We start from the raw sequence: 19,081 nt of genomic DNA, 5'->3' as shown, positions 1-19,081 counted from the left end.
TTTAATCCAAAATGACTAAACTATCCTTTACTCAACATACATTCAGTTTGTTCGACTCGATCATTGGTGTAGATGCCGTATGGCTTTCTATTATTAGATTAACACCTTTGTTTCAAAAAAAAAAAAGAAGATATTTTTCATTCACAAAATTTGAACGTACGTCTATATAAAAAAGAAAAGATTGGGAAAATAAAAAATTTTAAAAATGATTAGATATATATTATTTATATGTATAATATTAAATTAATTCCAAAATCATGTTATAATTAATGTATATTAATGAGTGGACATTAATGTCTAATAAAATACGTTAGTTTTAAAAGTCAATAATGACCTCTCTATATATAAAAATATGTATTTTGATATTGCAGTCAATGGACTGGCTTGATGTATAATGTATGAATTAAGTATCTATGGGGCTATGTTTGGCTACGAAAGTTAAGCCTTAATGTTTATTTGTTTTTATAAAAATGTATATTTTATAATTTTTTGGATATATCATATATAATTATGATTTAATAATAAATAAATAAATATTTAGTGTTGTAAAAAGCGGGAATCAGAAAATCAACGATTAATCAGAATGATTAATAGGATCATTATTCAGAATTAATTTAATATTATATATGTAAAAATAATATATATATATATATATATAATCATTTTTAAAATTTTAAATTTTCCCAAAAATTTTTGTAAATTTTTAATATTCTACCTGATTTTCGACCCTATTAATCCAATTTTCGACCAATTAGTCATTGATTTAACCGAATTTTAATATATTTTTTGTATTTATATTTTTAATAAATATCATAAAAGTGAGGATATGTGTATATACAGACATCAACATACTATGATTTAAAATACAAATATATATAAAAAAAGATAAATAACGAGATATAACATATATTGAAGAAAATGATTTAAAGCAACCCGTGCTTTGCACGGGTTAAGAAGCTAGTTAATTAATAATAAGCTTACTGTGATCAGCGCTTCAAATTGGTTCCAGCTACAAAACAGACTGATAAGATAGGTTTGTGAGCGCCAAACCTCCAACTCTAGAGGAGTCAATAATTTTATCAACAGAAACGAATGAACTAAAGAAATGGCTCATTGAACCAATTTATGAATGCAGCATGCAAAAGACTTTATAGATTAGCTCTTTTAAGTACAACCCTCCAACGCTAAGAGGAGGACGAAACGCAGAAATTCATAGACATCATTCTTGCGCAATATGGTAAGAGTAGTTGCATCTGTTAGCACTCCATCACATTGTTAGAATAGGGTCTCCAGCAGTTTCGGAGAAGACAAACGTGCAACTGATTTAAACTGTTGTCGCAGAGATAGAATAAGTAAAGGTATAAAGCTGTAAAATAAGCGAAACAGTGCATAACAATGACTACAAAAGATTTTAATCTAATGTCTATGCACCAGGGATCAGCTTACCTTGTCTTGTTGGTACTTTGCGCGTATAGCAATGAGAGGGCTATTCTTGGTGTTCAATTGCAAATTTTGCAACTCAAGAACTGCGGCTTTGAGATCTGATGCCATGTAGGAAGTGTAATGCTCCAGTGTTGGATTCTGCATGGTTTACAAATTCAGGTCAAAACACCCAACACAACTAAACCTGAAGCAATGAAACAAGTAGAAAGAATAAAAAATAAAAGCAAACCCATGGGTGGTTTGATTGATCTAATGTCCATCTGGCTAAAAATACAGCTGAAGCTGCAACTATTGATGGGATATATTTCAGGAAGCCGTTATCAACCAATGTCAGCTCTGCCAAATAATTGGACAGGAATTCCAGCTCAAGACTTGGGGTCTGCAAATAAAAATTCCAGTTCAGCCATTTATTCCAAGCCAGAAAGTTAGGATCTACCCTGCAAAGGACCTATTCTATATGTATTACCTTGGAACAAGCTTGTGCTGCCCTCAAAAATCTCCTGTGGAAATATATTGTCGGTTAGCAATCGTACTAGAAGTTTAAGCGACTGTAAGCTTAATCTCATTTTATTTGTACCTAAGAAAAGTTTTTGTAGTGGGTGCAGAAAGTCGAAACCTCAAGTCTTTCAAAACTTTGCTCTCCATTGCAAGAACCTGCAAGTTTACTCATCAGCTACTGGTACATCAAAGAATAATGCGCCACAGTGCAAGTGTGATTTTTTTAAAATGATTGCACGAGTACAAGTAAAATATTTGGTTACAACAAAAAAATATGAATTGCCTGTTTTTGAAATGTTTATCCAATAAAAGAAATCTCATCAGATCCACAAGAAAAATTCAAGATAATATGCATTAAATTAATTAGCTTTACATCAAACAAGAATATTAGATTAGCTTTGACCAGAACAAGGCAAATAACTCAGTAATACAAGCAGTATTACAAGGTGGCTTATAAAGGGATATAACTGATAAAACCTGCATCAACATATTCCAGATTAAAAATATTTTGTCAGATGCCAAAAGACAAGTTTACTTTGAGATACAAATACTAAGTGTCCAAGGTCCAGAATGTGGGAGCTAGGCAGATCACAAACCTCTGTTTTGGAATAAGTATTATCAGTGATGAAGCAAAATTCCTCAATGCGCGGTGCACAAATTTCTTCATATTTCCTTTAAATCATAGAAAGAAAATGAATATGCTAGCAATGTATGGAGGGATGAGAAAATAATTAAAAGAAAAAGGTGGAGAACAAAACAATATCAAAAGAAAATGTAGTGCTCCAAAACATATATATAGAATATATAAATCAAGGACAATTACTTTGATCAAGTAGAAAGTGTACTGATTGTTGTTGGTAATGAGTGCTGAGTAAAAAGTTCACAAAAATTTTGCCAAGACATCAGGCAAAACCGTTACTTTGTGTCTTCGTCTTGTAACTACTATTTTATCTTTATTTTCCATTTAAATAATAAATTGAAATGTAATCCTTGCCAATTAACACAAGTACACTACTTTTTGACAATTTGGGCACATGGCTTGAAGATTAATCACTTAATCGGTGTGCAAGTGAAAGATCTTAGTAGCTTACGAAGCAATTAACATGCAAGTTATGCCCAGCAATTGAAGTCTTTTCCTTTCAATGTAGAACTCGGAAAGATATAAATCGATGAGATGCACAGTGAGATAAAGTGTGTCCGGCACCAACTTGTACTCTTCAGACACCTGAAACCAAAATGTATACTTGTGAGTGTAGTTCTCATTCACACACTGTATGCCCAGAATCCAGATAGTCAAATATGAGTAATAGAGCAATACAATGGAACTAGAGCATTAATGTCGAGATACTAAATTCTAAAGGGAAACATTAAAAAGAGTAGAAGACTAGGGATATGTTAATAAAAATTTCAAAAAATGAAAGATATCTAGTTGTTCATATTCACCTAATTACAAAAATAATACTGCAGCTAATTGGATGTGTGATATAAGAAAGTTGTGTACTACGAAGGCTTAGCTATAGTAATATGGGACTAGAGATATGGCATCGTAACTTAGCCAAGGCAACATTTAGAGAAAAGAGAATGAGAGAGAGATTAGTCTCTTTACGACTCTCTGAGATAAGCGAACTTTAAAATGACTAATTACAAATATTAAGGATCAAATGCATTACAAACCTCCACAAGCCAATCGATCAGAATTCCACGCATACCCTTGGTGATATCTTGTTGAACAATTTCCATAGAGTTGGAATCTGGTCTTCGCATGAGCTAAAAGAAAGAGGAATAGAACCACAACTCAGTATAAGCAATAAGTGATGTCTACTGTAGTGCGGGAGAGTCACAATGACCAACTCCTACGTTAGGAAAATAAAACATATACCTACATAGATATAAATGAGAACAAATATATAAGATTCTTAGGACAAAGATATCTATTTGTAATATGACTATAAGATTACAGCTCTTGTGCAAAATGGATGCATCATAACCTTGTCACGAGCTTTACTTAAAGTTTCCCCCTATATAATTATCTAATTCCCAAGTTGATATTATATTTCCAAATGATATTAATTCATCTTACGGATGGGAACAATAACAGTATTTAAACACAAACCTCAGCAACTCGTAGATTGTTATAGATGTCTACAGCATACTGTCTGCACAACTGAGGATCCTTATGATCAGCATCGATGTCTATAAATTCTCCCTTTGAACAGCTTGTCAACATCACAAGACCTATTTTATCTTCTGCATTCATTAAAAAAAACTGTAGTCTTATGAACAGATCACAATTTAAAGCATCATAAACTCTAAATAAAGAGAAGAAGAACAATCCACCGATTGGTGAAAATTGTGTATCAAATAGTGTTCCACAAGCAGCTAAGTTATGCAGATTCATTAAGCAAGTGTAAGTACTTAACACTTAACAGAGCAACCTTACTCCTAGAAATACATTTTTACTTTCATAATTTTGCTACAGAGAGCTGACACGTGAACTATTCAATTAGCATTTACGGGGGGGAAATGCTACTGTCATGTAAGGCAGTAAAGCTTTTATATATGAAATTAACCCATATATCTTTTGTAAAACTTTCTTTATAAATATAAATCACATTTTTTGTTCCGTTCCATTAGAGAATTTGAAGGGAAAGCAAACCTTTATTTGGAGGCACTCCAGATTCTGGTACGTTATGTGAAGGAATATCTTCGCATGAATCTTTCTCAGCAATTGGCTCTGGATGTGCATTTTTGTCCAACAACCACGAACCTGTGGACTCAGTTTCTGTGAATGCAACTACCTCATCAGTTTCGGTTTTTGGATTTTGTTGAACCTTCTCTGCAACAGGTGATGATACCTTGGAGACATCCACTGAACCTCTTTTGATCTGGTTCAGATTCTTTCTCTGATGATATGAAGAAAAAGAAAGCAGTGATTATATTTTAGCAAGTTGATGCTCGTTGAAGGGAATGGATTTAGGTAGCAATAGAATGAAATTTGTTTATTTCGTGGGTAAATATTCATGGTTTTCATATTTGCATGAATTTCTTATTAATCTAAACAAAAGAAAAATCATTACATTCATTACTCCTTACACCCCATTCATACAAATTATAGGTAGAGCTCAATCCCACATATATGTGGATGAATGCTTCATTCCTACAATTTTTGTTTCTTAGAAAAATCATTATACAGTCACAAGTTGCAACCTCTCTGCTTTCTTTTCATTCTTCTTACATCAATCCTTCCTTCACTTTCAATAGTCACAATTTTTTTTTTTTGACAAATTCAATAGTCACAATTTTAATTTCCATTCTCTCCAACAAAATGGGATCTAATAAAAGAATATGACAGGAGTTTATGATTAATATGTATTTTACAAAACTTAAGGACTAACAACGGATTTTAAGCAGGAGTTACCATCAAGATCTCTTTTTTACATTAAGCTTATTGTAAAGGTTCAACTTCTGGTCAAATTTACTTTGCGTATGTTGTAGGATAAGAGTGCAGCTGATACAACAGGGGAATATTTGAACCAACACAGTACCTTATTAAACAGGTGCATGAGCAAGATATATATAAGAAAAAAAGAGTTGCATGATTACTTCTCGTAATTAAACAAAACAACAAAGTCAGAAAAAGGATCCAATACCGCAATTTTAGATGCATTGGAGCAGTTTGTATTCAAATTATCTTGGGAAACATTTGTTACATCCTTGAGAACTGCCCTTCTTTTGTGCTGATTAGTAGCAGCACAATTAATCTGTTCTTCCAAAGCTACTCTTTTAGAGTTTTTCCGTAAATCACGCTTCTGGCCTTGCTGCTTTGTTGAGTCCAAAATAAGCAGCCGTTCAGATGATTGTGAAGCAGCAGCTCGTGCTCTTGTCACTCGAGCTGTTGGCTCTCTAACAGTTGCAGCACTTTCCTTCATCTTTAAAGCTTTAGCAAAGAGCAAAGAAGGCTTCCTAGTTTGGGATAGTAGCCTTGTTACCTGCAACAATATTGACCATGAGGCATGAACAATAGAAAAAATGTACATAGTCATAATCATACTGTATAAAAAACACTAAAAATTTCACCGAATTCATGTAGGCTCCATTTAATAACAGATATCATCATAGACTAGTTATTAGAAAAATCATGACAAAATAACAAAAAATCTCAATTAGGGACTATACAACAAAGTAGTTTGCTAATCCTAGATAACTTAAAAGAAAAATGCTGCAGACATATAAACCATAGCAAGCAAGGCATATGCTACACTCGCTTATTAGAACAAAGCAGACAATTCATCAATCTGGATAATAATGTGATTTAATAGCCAAATCAAATCCTCAAAATAAAATTTTCAATAAATTCCCAAAAATTATCAAGAACCAGGAATTCTCTCAAAGACCACCAAATATGATACATTGTCAAGAAACGCAGTTGGCATTCAAGAATCGAAACAATCACTACTAGAAACAAACCCCATCAAATCAAAGTCTTTGTCTTTTTCACCAATCACATTGAGCTCTTAAAATTTGTAATTCTTTCCCCACATAATCAAGAAACACCCATGACTACAACCCCACATAAAAATTTCATCTTTTTAACAAAATTTTGGTTTCAAGATTCAATAAATTTGAAATTCATAACCAAATATCAAACCCCGCAAGATCTTTCTTTCAAAAAAAAAGACCCACAAAAAGAAGGAAAAAAAAAAGAAAGTCGAAATTTGAGTACCTCTTTCTGAGCTCCAAGAAATGAAAGAAAGAGAGAGATCAAATAGAGATAATCAAAAGATGAGGAGAGAGAAGCAGAGACCACATCGCACTATTCAAGAGCGGGACTATGGAAAGTTCAAATTCAGAAAAATACACACACATTACATACACACTTTGTTTTATGTATTTTATACAAGTAAAATAATATTTCTGATATTGTTCAGTCACTTTGTTGACAGTGATGGCTCCTTGCTTTGACTTACGTTGATTACTGTGTAATTTTTGTTTACTCAAACTACTTATGTTATTTCCTTTTATCCATTTACCTTTTTACTGCACTTTATTATATTAATTAACTTTAATGATACAATTTGTTGGTTTTATTTGGGAGTATCATTTAAGGGATGTTTGGTGATTAATATATTCCACTAAATTCGTTTATCTGGTTGTAAATCAATTTGTTTTCAAAAGCGAAAACAAGTTGATTTGTTATTGAATCATTGGGATATTAGATCTGAAAATATCCAGTACATATACAAGATCTAACATTTTATTTTATCAAATTATGTAAACTGATCTAGATCAAAAGAGGTGAAATAATAGAGAGCCTGTGAATGATATTGATACCTTATCTATAAATCTAGATGGAAAAAAAAAATGTTAGACGACTCTTGATTGAATCTTGACAGCTAATCTTGAGGTTTGAACTTTGAAACCGGAGGAAAAGTGCATGGAGCATCTTCTTTTGCGTTTGTTAGAATTTTTAATAGTGCCATTTTGAATATTTACTGCATAAGATATTACTCCCTCTCTGTACCAAAAAGCATTTCTTGTTTTGACTTTTTGCACTGTTTATTGTAAGCAATTGACTACTAATTTATATATAATTTATAAGATAAAATATAGTCATGAGTGATCTTGTTTGATTCGTATTTATGAGTACTTTAATACAGTAAAATTTTTATATTTAATACTAATACGAAATTAAAAATATTAAAGATAAGAAATGTGTGTTGGCAAACGCGCACATGATTAACAGGAAAAGTATTAAGAGACGGAGGGAGTAACCCTTAACAGCTAGTCCAAATATGAAAATAAGAAAAGTGTGCAACTTCTGGGCATGGACCATGTGGTCCTCCTGCTGATAATACACCGAGGTATAGATGAGATTCTGAGAATATGAGGAATAGGATGAAACCTTTTTATGTGTATATATATAGTAATCATGCCTTCCTTAATTTTTAAGAGTTTTTTTAGCTACTTGACTTCACAAATTTTTTTGAAAAATATTTGTATTTTATAAAAATTTAAAAATTAAACTTTTATTCATAAAAAAAGGATTCAAAATAATTTAACAAGTCATAGTTAACAAAATTATTAAAATACGTGTTGAATTCATATCCTCGGTGGGAGAGAGTATGTTCTCATTTTCTTGTATTTTTCTTTTTGTAAATATTTAAAATTGAAATTCTAATTATTCCGTTATCTACCATATTTAATTTGTTTAAACTTTTATTGTCAAGAACGGGTACTAATAAATTTACAAAAAGCATTCTTCTTACATTGTATGTACTTTGTTGTTTTCACCGGGCAATTTCATCTTATCAATATGTCTTGAATCTAATATTAAAATTAAAAAGTAATAGGAATATAAAAATTTCATCAAGGATCACATTCCCGAGTTGATAACGGTGGGGATGAAGAAATAATTTCTGTCACAATAATTCTTCTTCCAGACATCAAACAAAGTTAATCTACTATGTGTTATATTTTTCAAATGTGCGGGAACAGCGATCCATAATATATAATAGTTTACACTCATATCTCGTTATGGAAACTACAATTTGATCGATAATAGTTCTTTATAAAATGTAATATAAATAGCTATGGTGATTTAAATAGTGAAATATCATAAAATTATGATGACAAATGAAATATCAATTAACATGTGAATTAGTAAAACATAAATCGTATGTCTATAAACAAAACAAATCATTTTAAATTTATAATTATATTGATTTTATTTAATCATATTCAAAAATGAGATAGACTTCAGTTGTCGGTCATCACGAACGGGTAAACAAATCAAGTTTCATATATATCAAATCATATAATATTTTTCTTTTAAATAATAATTAGATGTAATATTATAGATTGTATGTGATTTAAAATTTGAATCAGTATATTGAACGTAAATATAGACATTATATTATATATCGTATGAGTTTGCTTATTTTGGTGACTTCATTCTCGCGGTTGGCATAAAGAGAATGTCATATTTCATATTATTTTTTTGAATACAAGAATAAGATTTAGTATTATAAAATTTTCACTCCTTATTTCTCCTAAAAATTATGTAACCTCGGCGATATTCGTCTCAAATCATCATATGACTCGTTTTTTTCATGGATCAGATAATAAACTTTTTTTTTGATAAATGAGTTAATTCAATAATAAAAAACTATATGATAAAATCACATGATTTGTTAGAAGATGATATGTACACATACTTCGCCACATTCGCTTCCGCCCCAACCAGTTTGAGCTATCGACTGAGAATGCAATCCCTTAACAACTTTCATTACTAAATCAAGCATCATACCCACACAAATGGTGAGAAAATAACAAAACTCACACAAACAGTGAGACAACATAAAAAAACCAAGATCAAACACGAACTAAACGTGATAAACTAGCAACTTTAGATCTGCAAATACTTAAATAAAATACTAACTAAACCAAAACAATCCCTAGATTTGGGAAACAAAACCACAAAACAAATAATTCGGACCACTTTATAGAATAAAATCACCTGGAAGAACGAGAAGTCCGCAGTTCCGTGGAATTGAGATCTATGAAAAAGAAGATCAAATCGAAAAAAGCTTTGAATCCTTAGATCCGAAAAATAAACTAATGACAAAGTTTTAGAAAAATTGGATCAATCTTACCTAACAAGAAAGATCTTTAGGAAAATCACAAAATTTATTAAAAGAAGGGAGAAAACAAAAAAATAAATACTGTTTGGGGCTTTCCACCGGTAGAGATCCGGTGGAAGCCCCTGCGGCTATGAACGAAAAAAAAAGAGAAAAGAGCGGCTGCGGGAGAGAGTGATCATATAATAAACTAATAAAATTATATTATTTATATGAATTTAAATGAGTTTATATGAATAGGTATTTGATCCATTTAAAGGCCTAAATGAACTACTCTCTCCGTGACTCTGATTTCTATGCACTTTCCTTTTCGAGATGTTCCATTCACTTCCATACTTTTTGAAACTTTCCCAAAATAATACTTTTATAATATAAAAATCCCACTCACCCACTACTTTCATTTACTTTTTCAAATCTATCAATTAAATATTTATGAGTCCACCATCTTACCTACTTTATACGCTTTTTTTAGCCTCCACATCCATTCCAAATATATACATCCTAGAGGGACGGAGGGATGAAATATATGGCGACTAACGTTAAAGTTTGTAATAAGTTCGTGTCCATTTGTTCATAATTTACACCATTGCAGTTGAAATATATAATTTCAAATTTACGAATAAATGATCATAGATTTTAATTTTTTTTTTCATTTTAAAATTTACAAATTATTGAGCCTGAGTCTGTGATAAGTTCCAAAATGGTGAACGTGATAACTAAACAAATAAAGTCATTGTAATGCCATGGAAGATTAGCAACTTAAAATTTTTTAAATTTTTTCCATGTATATAAATATAATTAAGAAAAGCGTTACTGAATTCGTGCTCCAATCATATTAGTACAATGACAAGTATAGTTTATATACAGGAAAGTTATAAAAAAGTTAAATTTGTTAATCTTCTTACTTATAAGCTGTAAGTTTGCGATGGATATTGGGGCTGTTTGGGTGAGCTTAAAATAAGTGCTTTTTGCTTAAAGTAGAAAAAAGTGAAGTAGAAATTAGAAGTTAGTTAAGACTTATAAGTGATTAAAGTGTTTGGAAAAAAAGTAGAAGTCATGAAATAAAAGCTAGGGATCCTAGATTTTTATAAGTGCTTATCGACTTTTTACACAAACAGTACGAATAAGTGCTTCTAATTTAAAACTCAACAAGCGCCCAAACACCCACATTAATATGTGCATGGGTCATGAATATGTATTATACATCTTTACATTATTATTTGTTTGCATTTTGTATTTATTTAAATGATTATAGTATAACCATTTTTTGTGAACTCCACTTTAAACCGTAATCCTCGATTTATATTTCTCAAAATACTTTCTCCATCCCAAATTAGATGAGCTTTTTACTCATTTCACACATATTAAGAAGTATTTAATTATTGTTCATTTTTCCATCTTTGTCCATATTAATTGTGTTGACCGTCTATACTATTAGTTAGATGGTGTATTGAAAATGATAAATAGAAGATGGTAAAAATGGAAAATTATTGATAAAAATGCATTGAAAAGAGAGAGGCTCAACTATTTTGGGATAAATTTTTTTTCTCAAAAAAATTATCTAATTTGGGATGGATGGAATATTAATTATGTTTTCTTGGATCGACTTGTGCACATACAGAACTCACCCCTCCTCTGTCTACTTTGACAGCGTCTACAAGCCCGTTAAATTGACAGGGGGCGCAGTTGAACCCACAAAACAACGACCGACACTTAATTTCCATCTCAGCCCCTAACCAGTGGGAAAAGCGTAAGGGCAAAACAGTCAAATAATTCACATACCCCCTCTTTTAATTGTGCCGTTTAAACGGCTCCGTCATATTTCATCTCACACTGAATGGGTAGCTAAAAAATCGTGCACGAAGATCTCTCCGATTCGCAAACCCTAGAAATCTTGGAGTCAATTTGGATTTGAAAAATGGCGGGGACGCTAACTGGCTTGCAAGATCACTTGAAATTAGCCAGAGAATATGCAATTGAAGGCGTTTATGACACTTCCATTATTTTCTTTGACGGTGTCATTGCTCAGATCAACAGGTCTCTCTCTCTCTCTCTCTCTCTCTCTCTTCTCTCCTCTTTATGTATACGTGAACGCACATACTTGATGCATATCGTGTAGCTTTGAGGTGAAAGAACTTTATCTGAAATGCAATTTAGCAACTACCAGCTGAATTTTAACTTGCAAATGCGTAATTCAAGCTTTTGAGAATCACATTGTACTTAAAATTAGGGGATTTTCAGATACATTTGCACATTATGTCTACTCAATTGAGATGAGTTCAATAATTGTATCTACTGCATGTATGAGTAAAGGATTGTTAGATACATTGGCAGGGTTTTTTTTTTTTTTTTGTTAATAATTTTTTTTGGAAAATGTTATTATCCATTATTCGAATGTTTACTTCAGTGCTTTAAAATTAGGCTTCACATGTAATGCCCCCGTCTTATTGACCAGGCCAACTCCTTTACTAGTTATCTCCCCAATATAACCTGCTTTTCAATTATATAAAAGCATTTTGCTATGCTTGAAAGCCTCTTCTATATTTTTGTATGTGGGGATCTCCATGACCCACTTGGTAAACGAGGAAATCGTCGTCGTATTTTTCTGAAGAAAATTTAAGGGTAGTGGTTTTAAGGTTTGTGTGAAGTTTTTTCTTAATTCTGTTAATGGTTTAGGCACTCAACTTAGACTTGATGTCACAGTTTTAAGGTCTGTGTGAAGACATTTTTTGTTTTGTTATGGATTAGGCATTTAACTACACTTGATGATCCACTTATTCGTTCCAAGTGGATGAATGTAAAGAAAGCTCTATTAGAAGAAAGTGAGATTGTGAAGCAATTGGATACTAAGCGAAATGCTTTCAAGGAGACTCGGATGGGTAGACGACCTTCTTCACCCCCAATTTCGACCAAGTCATCATTTGTTTTTCAACCACTAGACGAGTATCCAACTTCCTCAGGGGCTCCTTCCATGGACGATCCTGATGTATGGAGACCGCCTAGTCGGGACACAACAAGTAGAAGATCAACTAGAGCTAGTCAAGTGGGTATGAGAAAGTCAGGTCAAGATGATAATTGGGATCGTGGCCCTACAAGAAGTGGAACTACTGGTCGTGGAGCAAAGGCGGGTTCTAATAGGGCTAACTCAGGAGCTAGGTCCACTACTTCTACCACTACTGGGAGAAAAGGCAATGGACCGGGGAAGTCTAATTCCGGGAAGGCAGATTCTGTGGTGAGTCTACACTTGCGTGATTGATGCCATATTATTTTGTGACTTAAGAGCATGGTCAATGGTGTTGCTAAAACACGTTTAGCTATTGCTAAATTTTAGCACCAAAAACTGACTTATGATGTTAAAATAGAACTTCTACTTCAATGGGTAGATTTAAAATAGCACCAAACTATCTAAATAGCTATATTTCACTCACCAAATCTTTAAATGCACTACTTTATTTGTCAACATTACTTTAAATATTGATTTTCCCACTTGCATGCTTATGTGGCAATTATAGCAACATCTATACTTAGTTCTATATTTAGCATCAACATCAAGTATAGCATTTTGCTATTTTACATCCATGTTTAGCACCCCATTAGAGTGATGTTTTTTGCCTGGGTGCTATATTATAGATATAGCACCAATTTTAGCACCTCCACTGGACTTGCTCTCATACATCACGACATGTGTTTTTCCTTATAGAATTTAACTTGGTCATATAAAAAATGGTTTGGGTCACTTGACAGTTTAAGCTTTGAGTTCTTGATTGCAGGGAAGTGCATTATTTAGTCCTCACAAATTAAGATGTTTGGATCATCTGCTGACATTGTTTCTTCGCTGATGTTAGAATGGTGATTCTGAAGATGGTAAATCAAAGCGTGGAGTGTATGAAGGGCCTGACCAGGACTTAGCTGCTATGCTTGAAAGGGATGTATTAGAAAATACCCCTGGAGTTAAATGGGATGATGTTGCAGGGCTGAGCGAAGCAAAAAGACTTCTGGAGGAAGCTGTGGTTCTTCCCTTGTTAATGCCTGAATATTTTCAGGTATATATTAAAGTTTAATACTCCCTCCATCCCAGTTCAGCTAAGCCTTTTGTTTTTTCGGACGTCTCTGAAGATTGCCTCCCTCATGCACGTGCAAAAAGTATAAAAGTCACATAAATGGGACAGAGGGAGTAGTTATTATGAGAAGAATGCACATGGTTACAGTATACTTGTTTGCGCAGCCCATGTGCTTCACTGTATTACAATTCTACCTTTATATCTGTTCCTTCCTTTCTCTGAGACATTTCGTGCTCGTTTTCTCTCTGTTTTACTGTCACATGTCATGTAGTTTATCTATTATTTTATGAAACTGTTTACCTATGTTCATCTTTATCCGAAACTATCCTGCATCCCTTTTGACAATAGAACAAGTTGATATACATTGGTTGCGCACACTACTATTTGTGAGTGTCCTCAATATCTGTATTCTCAGTTATTATATATAATGAGTAAGATTTTCATTCCAGATATACAATTTTAACTCATATCTGTACTGCTGTTGTTGGGAGAAGGATTTTTGCACATCTAAAAGGTTGTGCACATTGGCAGCCATTTAGTAACCCGGGCATGATGTGACTAATCTTTTTTACTTGCAGGGAATTAGGAGGCCATGGAAAGGTGTTCTTATGTTTGGCCCTCCTGGTACCGGGAAAACACTCCTAGCTAAAGCTGTTGCGACAGAGTGTGGAACGACCTTTTTCAATGTTTCTTCTGCTACACTTGCTTCAAAGTGGCGAGGAGAAAGTGAACGCATGGTTCGGTGCTTGTTTGAACTTGCAAGAGCATATGCACCAAGTACTATATTTATTGACGAGATTGATTCTCTTTGCAATTCGCGAGGGTAAGGAAACATGAATCTAGTTTTTGAACTTCTCTGTAGGCCATATGTGGACGCTATAATTAATTCTTATAATTTAGCGACTTTTTATTATGAATTGAATTGTACTTGAACCTCCAGGGGTGTAACTTCTCTACTTGCAGTTTATGAGATGGGATAACAATTTTTTTGTTTGCAGTCCTCTGCAACGGGCTACACTAATTCTGTTCTTTGTTAATAATCTAACCTTCCTGCTGATACGGTTAATATTGTTGTTGGGAGACATGGGAGAAAATGAAGGAATAACTAATCAACAATTAAAAAGTTAGGCAATGTAAAATATTTCTGGACTTGAATAAAGGCGGGCACTAGAAGATATAGGGCAAGGGGAATAATATTTCAGATCGTTTTTGGCAGCAAGCCTAGTACCAGGAGCTCCACAAAATATCAGCAAACCAACTGATATGAAACTATAATTGTGGCTGAACTAAGCCTTCACCAGCATGAGCTATGCTTGCTGAGCAATTTTAGACATTACCATATTAGTAGTGGGTAATAGTAGATACTAAGTTTCAGATGGTTTTTGGGCCATGGCATCAAGTCTATAAGTGTGTGCTGTGCAACACAATACTGATGATTGATGAACCATTAATACAGAGACTAAAATACATTTTAGTGATTAACTGACCTTGTATAGTTCTCTTGTTGCATACTTTAGAGGACTTCAGCCTAAGGTTGCACCCTGCAGATTAGAGAACAGAGTTGTCTAGAAAAATTGGTAAACATGTGTGATGATGAACATGCAATTAATATATTAATTTGTATTGTTTTATAATTTGAATTAGAAATTGTTTTAATTTTAATTTATTATAAAGATATATATATATATATATATATATATATATATTTATTTATTATAAAGATTTATTATAAAGATATATATATATATAGAGTTAAGTTCTATGGAGACCACTTTTTTTGGAGACCGTGGAGACCGTTTATGTTCTGCAAGTAAAATATGCATAAAAACATTGCAAAACTCATAATTTTGCAAATCATGTTGTACAAAGATCATTATATCATATAAAATCTTGAATATCATGTATGTTTTGCATGCAGAATATTATAAAATATTTTATCCTGCGAAATATGTTTAGTTTGCAGAACATTTGTTCAATTTGCTGAACATAGATGTTCTTCAATAATTTTAATAAATTGGTGATATTTATAAAGCTTACTTCACAAAATAATGTATTTGATTTGCAAAATTATGTGTTTTGCAATATTTTTATGCAATATTTTACTTGCAGAACATAAGTGGTCTCCACGGTCTCCAAAAAAAGTGGTCTCCATAGAACTTTACTCTATATATATATATATATATAGATAGATAGATAGATAGATAGATAGATTCTAGATTATGGTAGAAATTAGATAAGGATTCGTTTCCTTTATAATATGGAGTTCACTTGGTGGTTAAGTTTACATGATTTACTCCTTTACAAGGAAATGTAATATCTTATTATTGGAAGACTTTGATTAATGGGTAATGGTGCTGAACAATCCCAGCATACTACCAACGGGAAAAAAATGTTGGAAGGTTAAAACTCTAAGATGAGTGATTTTTCTGCCAGAAGACAATGTAGCCCCCCTGCATTTACATCAAAAATTTAGGGTTAATGCCTTCAGGCGGGAAAAAGCCGTTGTTAGCGTGATGCAACAGTTGTATGTTAGGGACCCTTACCCTTGATTAATTATTGGATTGAGATTATTCGCTCTCTTGTTATGGGTTGAGATCCTCACTATTTCTTCGCTGCAGTTGAGAACCCCCCGGGTAGTGGTACTTTTGAGGTTGAATCACCTTAAGGGTAGTGGGTTTTTTGTAATTTATCCACCAATATCTAACTTTCTATTGTTTTAATTCAGTTATCCCTCTTTTCTATCCTTGCCTTGCATCAATGTGTTCCTCTGCCTCCACTATTTTGCATTAAATTATCTAGTAGTTGAGGGATGTACTTATGATGAAACTGAAATGCATACACCTGTACATGATCTGAGACACAATATGTTTGTTGCAGGTACTTTTGAGGTTGAATCACCTTAAGGGTAGTGGGTTTTTTGTAATTTATCCACCAATATCTAACTTTTTATTGTTTTAATTCGGTTATCCCTCTTTTCTATCCTTGCCTTGCATCAATGTGTTCCTCTGCCTCCACTATTTTGCATTAATATATCTAGTAGTTGAGGGATGTACTTATGTTGAAACTGAAATGCATACACCTGTACATGATCTGAGACACAATATGTTTGTTGCAGGGCTTCAGGGGAGCATGAATCATCTAGAAGGGTTAAGTCTGAACTGTTGGTACAAGTAGACGGTGCAAATAATACAGGCACTAATGAAGATGGCAGTCGCAAGATAGTGATGGTTTTGGCAGCGACAAATTTTCCATGGGACATAGATGAGGCACTAAGGTTGGGTCCTGTTAAGGTTCTTCATATTTTTTTTTTCTGATATTACCAGTCCTAATCCTAAATACCTCCTAGAATTAGCGGGACAATGTTGTTTTGACTTGTTCAATACTGCCATGTAGGAGGCGGCTGGAAAAGCGAATATACATTCCTCTTCCTGATGCTGAGAGCCGTAAGGAGCTTATAAAGATCAATCTAAAAACTGTTGAGGTAGGCAGCTCTTGCCGCCTGGTTAATCTATCAGTCCTTTAACTTATTTAATAATGTCTAGTTTGTCATTCGTCATCACCTTCCCATTCACTGTGGAGTATAATGCAGAAATATACATGGTAGTTTATGACGGTTTAAGTTCTAGATCATCTTAGTACTTTTGGGGGTACTTTTTTGTTTATGTACAATTTTACATCATTATTTTTTTACTTTTTTTTTTTGGCTAGATACAATTTATTTCCTTTCTTTCATTCGAACTTTGCAGCCTTTGTGTACTCATTATAACTGACAATCTTATTTTTAGCTTCATGGTTAATATTCGGTAACCTTCGTTCATGAACACTTTTCTCATATCCCATAATTTGGATTGGCAGAGACTAATTTTCTGTTATTGATCTCATTGCTTTTTTTTAAAGAAAAATTATGTATAAAGTAGTTTTAATGATGTTGCAGATGAAAGTAGTCTGGTCCTTGGCAGGTTATGAATTCTGCATCACAAATTACTTTGTGAATTGTCGATCCTCCAATGTTCCTTCTAATATATTTTGAACCAACTTGATTTAACAACTTAGTTGTCAGTCTAGTCTTGATATGTAAAATTAGTTTGAAAAGGAGACATATTTTCCTGTTCCTTTTTCTCTGAACTAGCTTTGGCCATTTATATCAGGTGGCTTCTGATGTTGATATTAATGAAGTGGCTCGCCGAACAGAGGGATACAGTGGAGATGATTTGACAAATGTGTGCCGTGATGCTTCCATGAATGGCATGAGACGTAAGATAGCAGGGAAGACTCGCGACCAAATTAAGAACATGTCTAAGGAGGAGATTTCTAAAGACCCTGTAGCGATGTGTGATTTTGAAGAAGCCATAGCCAAGGTTCAGCCAAGTGTTTCTTCAACCGATATAGAGAAACATGAAAAGTGGTTTTCAGAATTCGGATCTGCTTAAAAGGAGAATAGGTGGTTTCTTTATGCCCCCCACTACTTATTTGAGGATTTCCCCCCCTCCAAGTTCCAATATATTGTATGACTATTAAAAAGCTGTAATTTTGTTAATTTTTGATGCACTTATACAGTGAGTTGACAACAGTTCACACATTCGTGCATTTAGACAGTAGTTCTACAGTTGCTCCTCAATTCATTCATCAAATTGTTGTACATTACAAACTTTCCAAGTTCAGACAATGATTATGTAATTTGCTTTGTTTGTTGTGACGATGCATGAGTGATTGAAAATGTTCGATCTCGGGTTTATTCTACTTGGTCAAAAGCTCCTGTAGCCTACACTTGCCAGTCCTACAAGGTGATCTAAAGCACGGATTCTAGCAAGCCAAGTGTGTGGACAGCGCTGGCTGAGAAAGTATGCACCAATCTGAATATTATGTGGGTATATAAGTCTGAAAGATATGTCTACTCATGACTAGATTATGCCCCCAATTCCCTCCGTTCCCGCATTGACTTTATATGCATATATTAAAAGGTGGTGGCCTCTACATTATTTTTTTCAATTCTCTTTTTCTAAAAAAATTCTAAATGTCAATTTTTATTAGCATTTAAATTTTAATCAATGGAAAATAAAAAAGAAAGTCTGAAAAAATAATGTGAAAAGTTGATGTGAGGATGAGTCGTTTTACAAATTAAATTACATGTCAAACAAGTGTCTTAGAGTGGATGGAGTGATAATCTTTGACTATATAAATTATTGTAAGATATGTTTTGTTTTTTTTTGCCAAGAAGATATATTTTAGTTTAATTCCATATATAGCCAATCAGCAGATAAAACATACTAAGAGCATCTCAAACGGCGTTGGCTATAATCGTTGGTTAAATTGAATCTGTAAGACATTATGTATAATTTGCTGAACCTGTAAGACATTTTGCTTCAATGGTACTGGCTATATTGGTTGGCTATAATTTAAAAGTAGTATGCTATTAATATTTTAAATTGTTAAAATAGAATA

The 19,081-nt window shown here is 33.0% G+C and overlaps 2 protein-coding genes across 3 annotated transcripts; one reads left to right on the top strand and one right to left on the bottom strand.

Annotated features, from left to right (window-relative positions):
* Nucleotides 1-1,074: 1,074 nt before the first annotated feature.
* On the bottom strand, nt 1,075-6,801 carry LOC108206463 (cyclin-A2-4). Of its 2 annotated transcripts, none has more exons than XM_017376769.2 (12): nt 6,665-6,801; nt 5,592-5,930; nt 4,598-4,844; nt 4,055-4,188; nt 3,616-3,708; nt 3,033-3,166; nt 2,538-2,613; nt 2,021-2,097; nt 1,910-1,943; nt 1,673-1,822; nt 1,447-1,581; nt 1,075-1,329 (listed from the first exon to the last, which is right to left on the bottom strand). In XM_017376769.2, exons 2-12 carry the CDS (start codon nt 5,868-5,870, stop codon nt 1,276-1,278), a joined length of 1,413 nt encoding a protein of 470 aa, XP_017232258.1. In that variant the 5' UTR covers nt 5,871-5,930; nt 6,665-6,801; the 3' UTR covers nt 1,075-1,275. The 2 variants fall into 2 exon arrangements, with proteins under 2 accessions (XP_017232258.1, XP_017232259.1); XM_017376770.2 differs by lacking the exon at nt 6,665-6,801 and adding an exon at nt 6,409-6,545.
* Nucleotides 6,802-11,388: 4,587 nt separating this feature from the next.
* On the top strand, nt 11,389-18,335 carry LOC108210152 (katanin p60 ATPase-containing subunit A1). Its single transcript, XM_017381423.2, has 7 exons — nt 11,389-11,615; nt 12,327-12,810; nt 13,424-13,621; nt 14,218-14,462; nt 16,755-16,913; nt 17,033-17,120; nt 17,788-18,335. The coding sequence occupies exons 1-7, from the start codon at nt 11,497-11,499 to the stop codon at nt 18,067-18,069; spliced, it is 1,575 nt and encodes a 524-aa protein (XP_017236912.1). The 5' UTR covers nt 11,389-11,496; the 3' UTR covers nt 18,070-18,335.
* The last annotated feature ends 746 nt before the right edge of the window (nt 18,336-19,081 follow it).

The sequence above is a fragment of the Daucus carota genome, chromosome 2 (genome assembly GCF_001625215.2).
Source record: "Daucus carota subsp. sativus chromosome 2, DH1 v3.0, whole genome shotgun sequence".
Classification (NCBI taxonomy): domain Eukaryota; kingdom Viridiplantae; phylum Streptophyta; class Magnoliopsida; order Apiales; family Apiaceae; genus Daucus; species Daucus carota.
This window is presented reverse-complemented; position numbering and strand designations above follow the sequence as displayed.

What these genes read in the sequence shown, in the direction of transcription:
- LOC108206463 (XM_017376769.2), bottom strand. Translation starts at nt 5,870, where the DNA reads ATGAAGGAAAGTGCTGCAACTGTTAGAGAGCCAACAGCTCGAGTGACA. An exon ending in ATACTTATTCCAAAACAGAG is followed by an intron (nt 2,098 to 2,537) that starts GTTTGTGATCTG and finishes GTAAACTTGCAG; the next exon opens with GTTCTTGCAATGGAGAGCAA. An exon ending in CAGCACAAGCTTGTTCCAAG is followed by an intron (nt 1,823 to 1,909) that starts GTAATACATATA and finishes TTTTATTTGCAG; the next exon opens with ACCCCAAGTCTTGAGCTGGA.
- LOC108210152 (XM_017381423.2), top strand. Translation starts at nt 11,497, where the DNA reads ATGGCGGGGACGCTAACTGGCTTGCAAGATCACTTGAAATTAGCCAGA. An exon ending in TCTCTTTGCAATTCGCGAGG is followed by an intron (nt 14,463 to 16,754) that starts GTAAGGAAACAT and finishes TGTTTGTTGCAG; the next exon opens with GGCTTCAGGGGAGCATGAAT. An exon ending in GACATAGATGAGGCACTAAG is followed by an intron (nt 16,914 to 17,032) that starts GTTGGGTCCTGT and finishes ACTGCCATGTAG; the next exon opens with GAGGCGGCTGGAAAAGCGAA.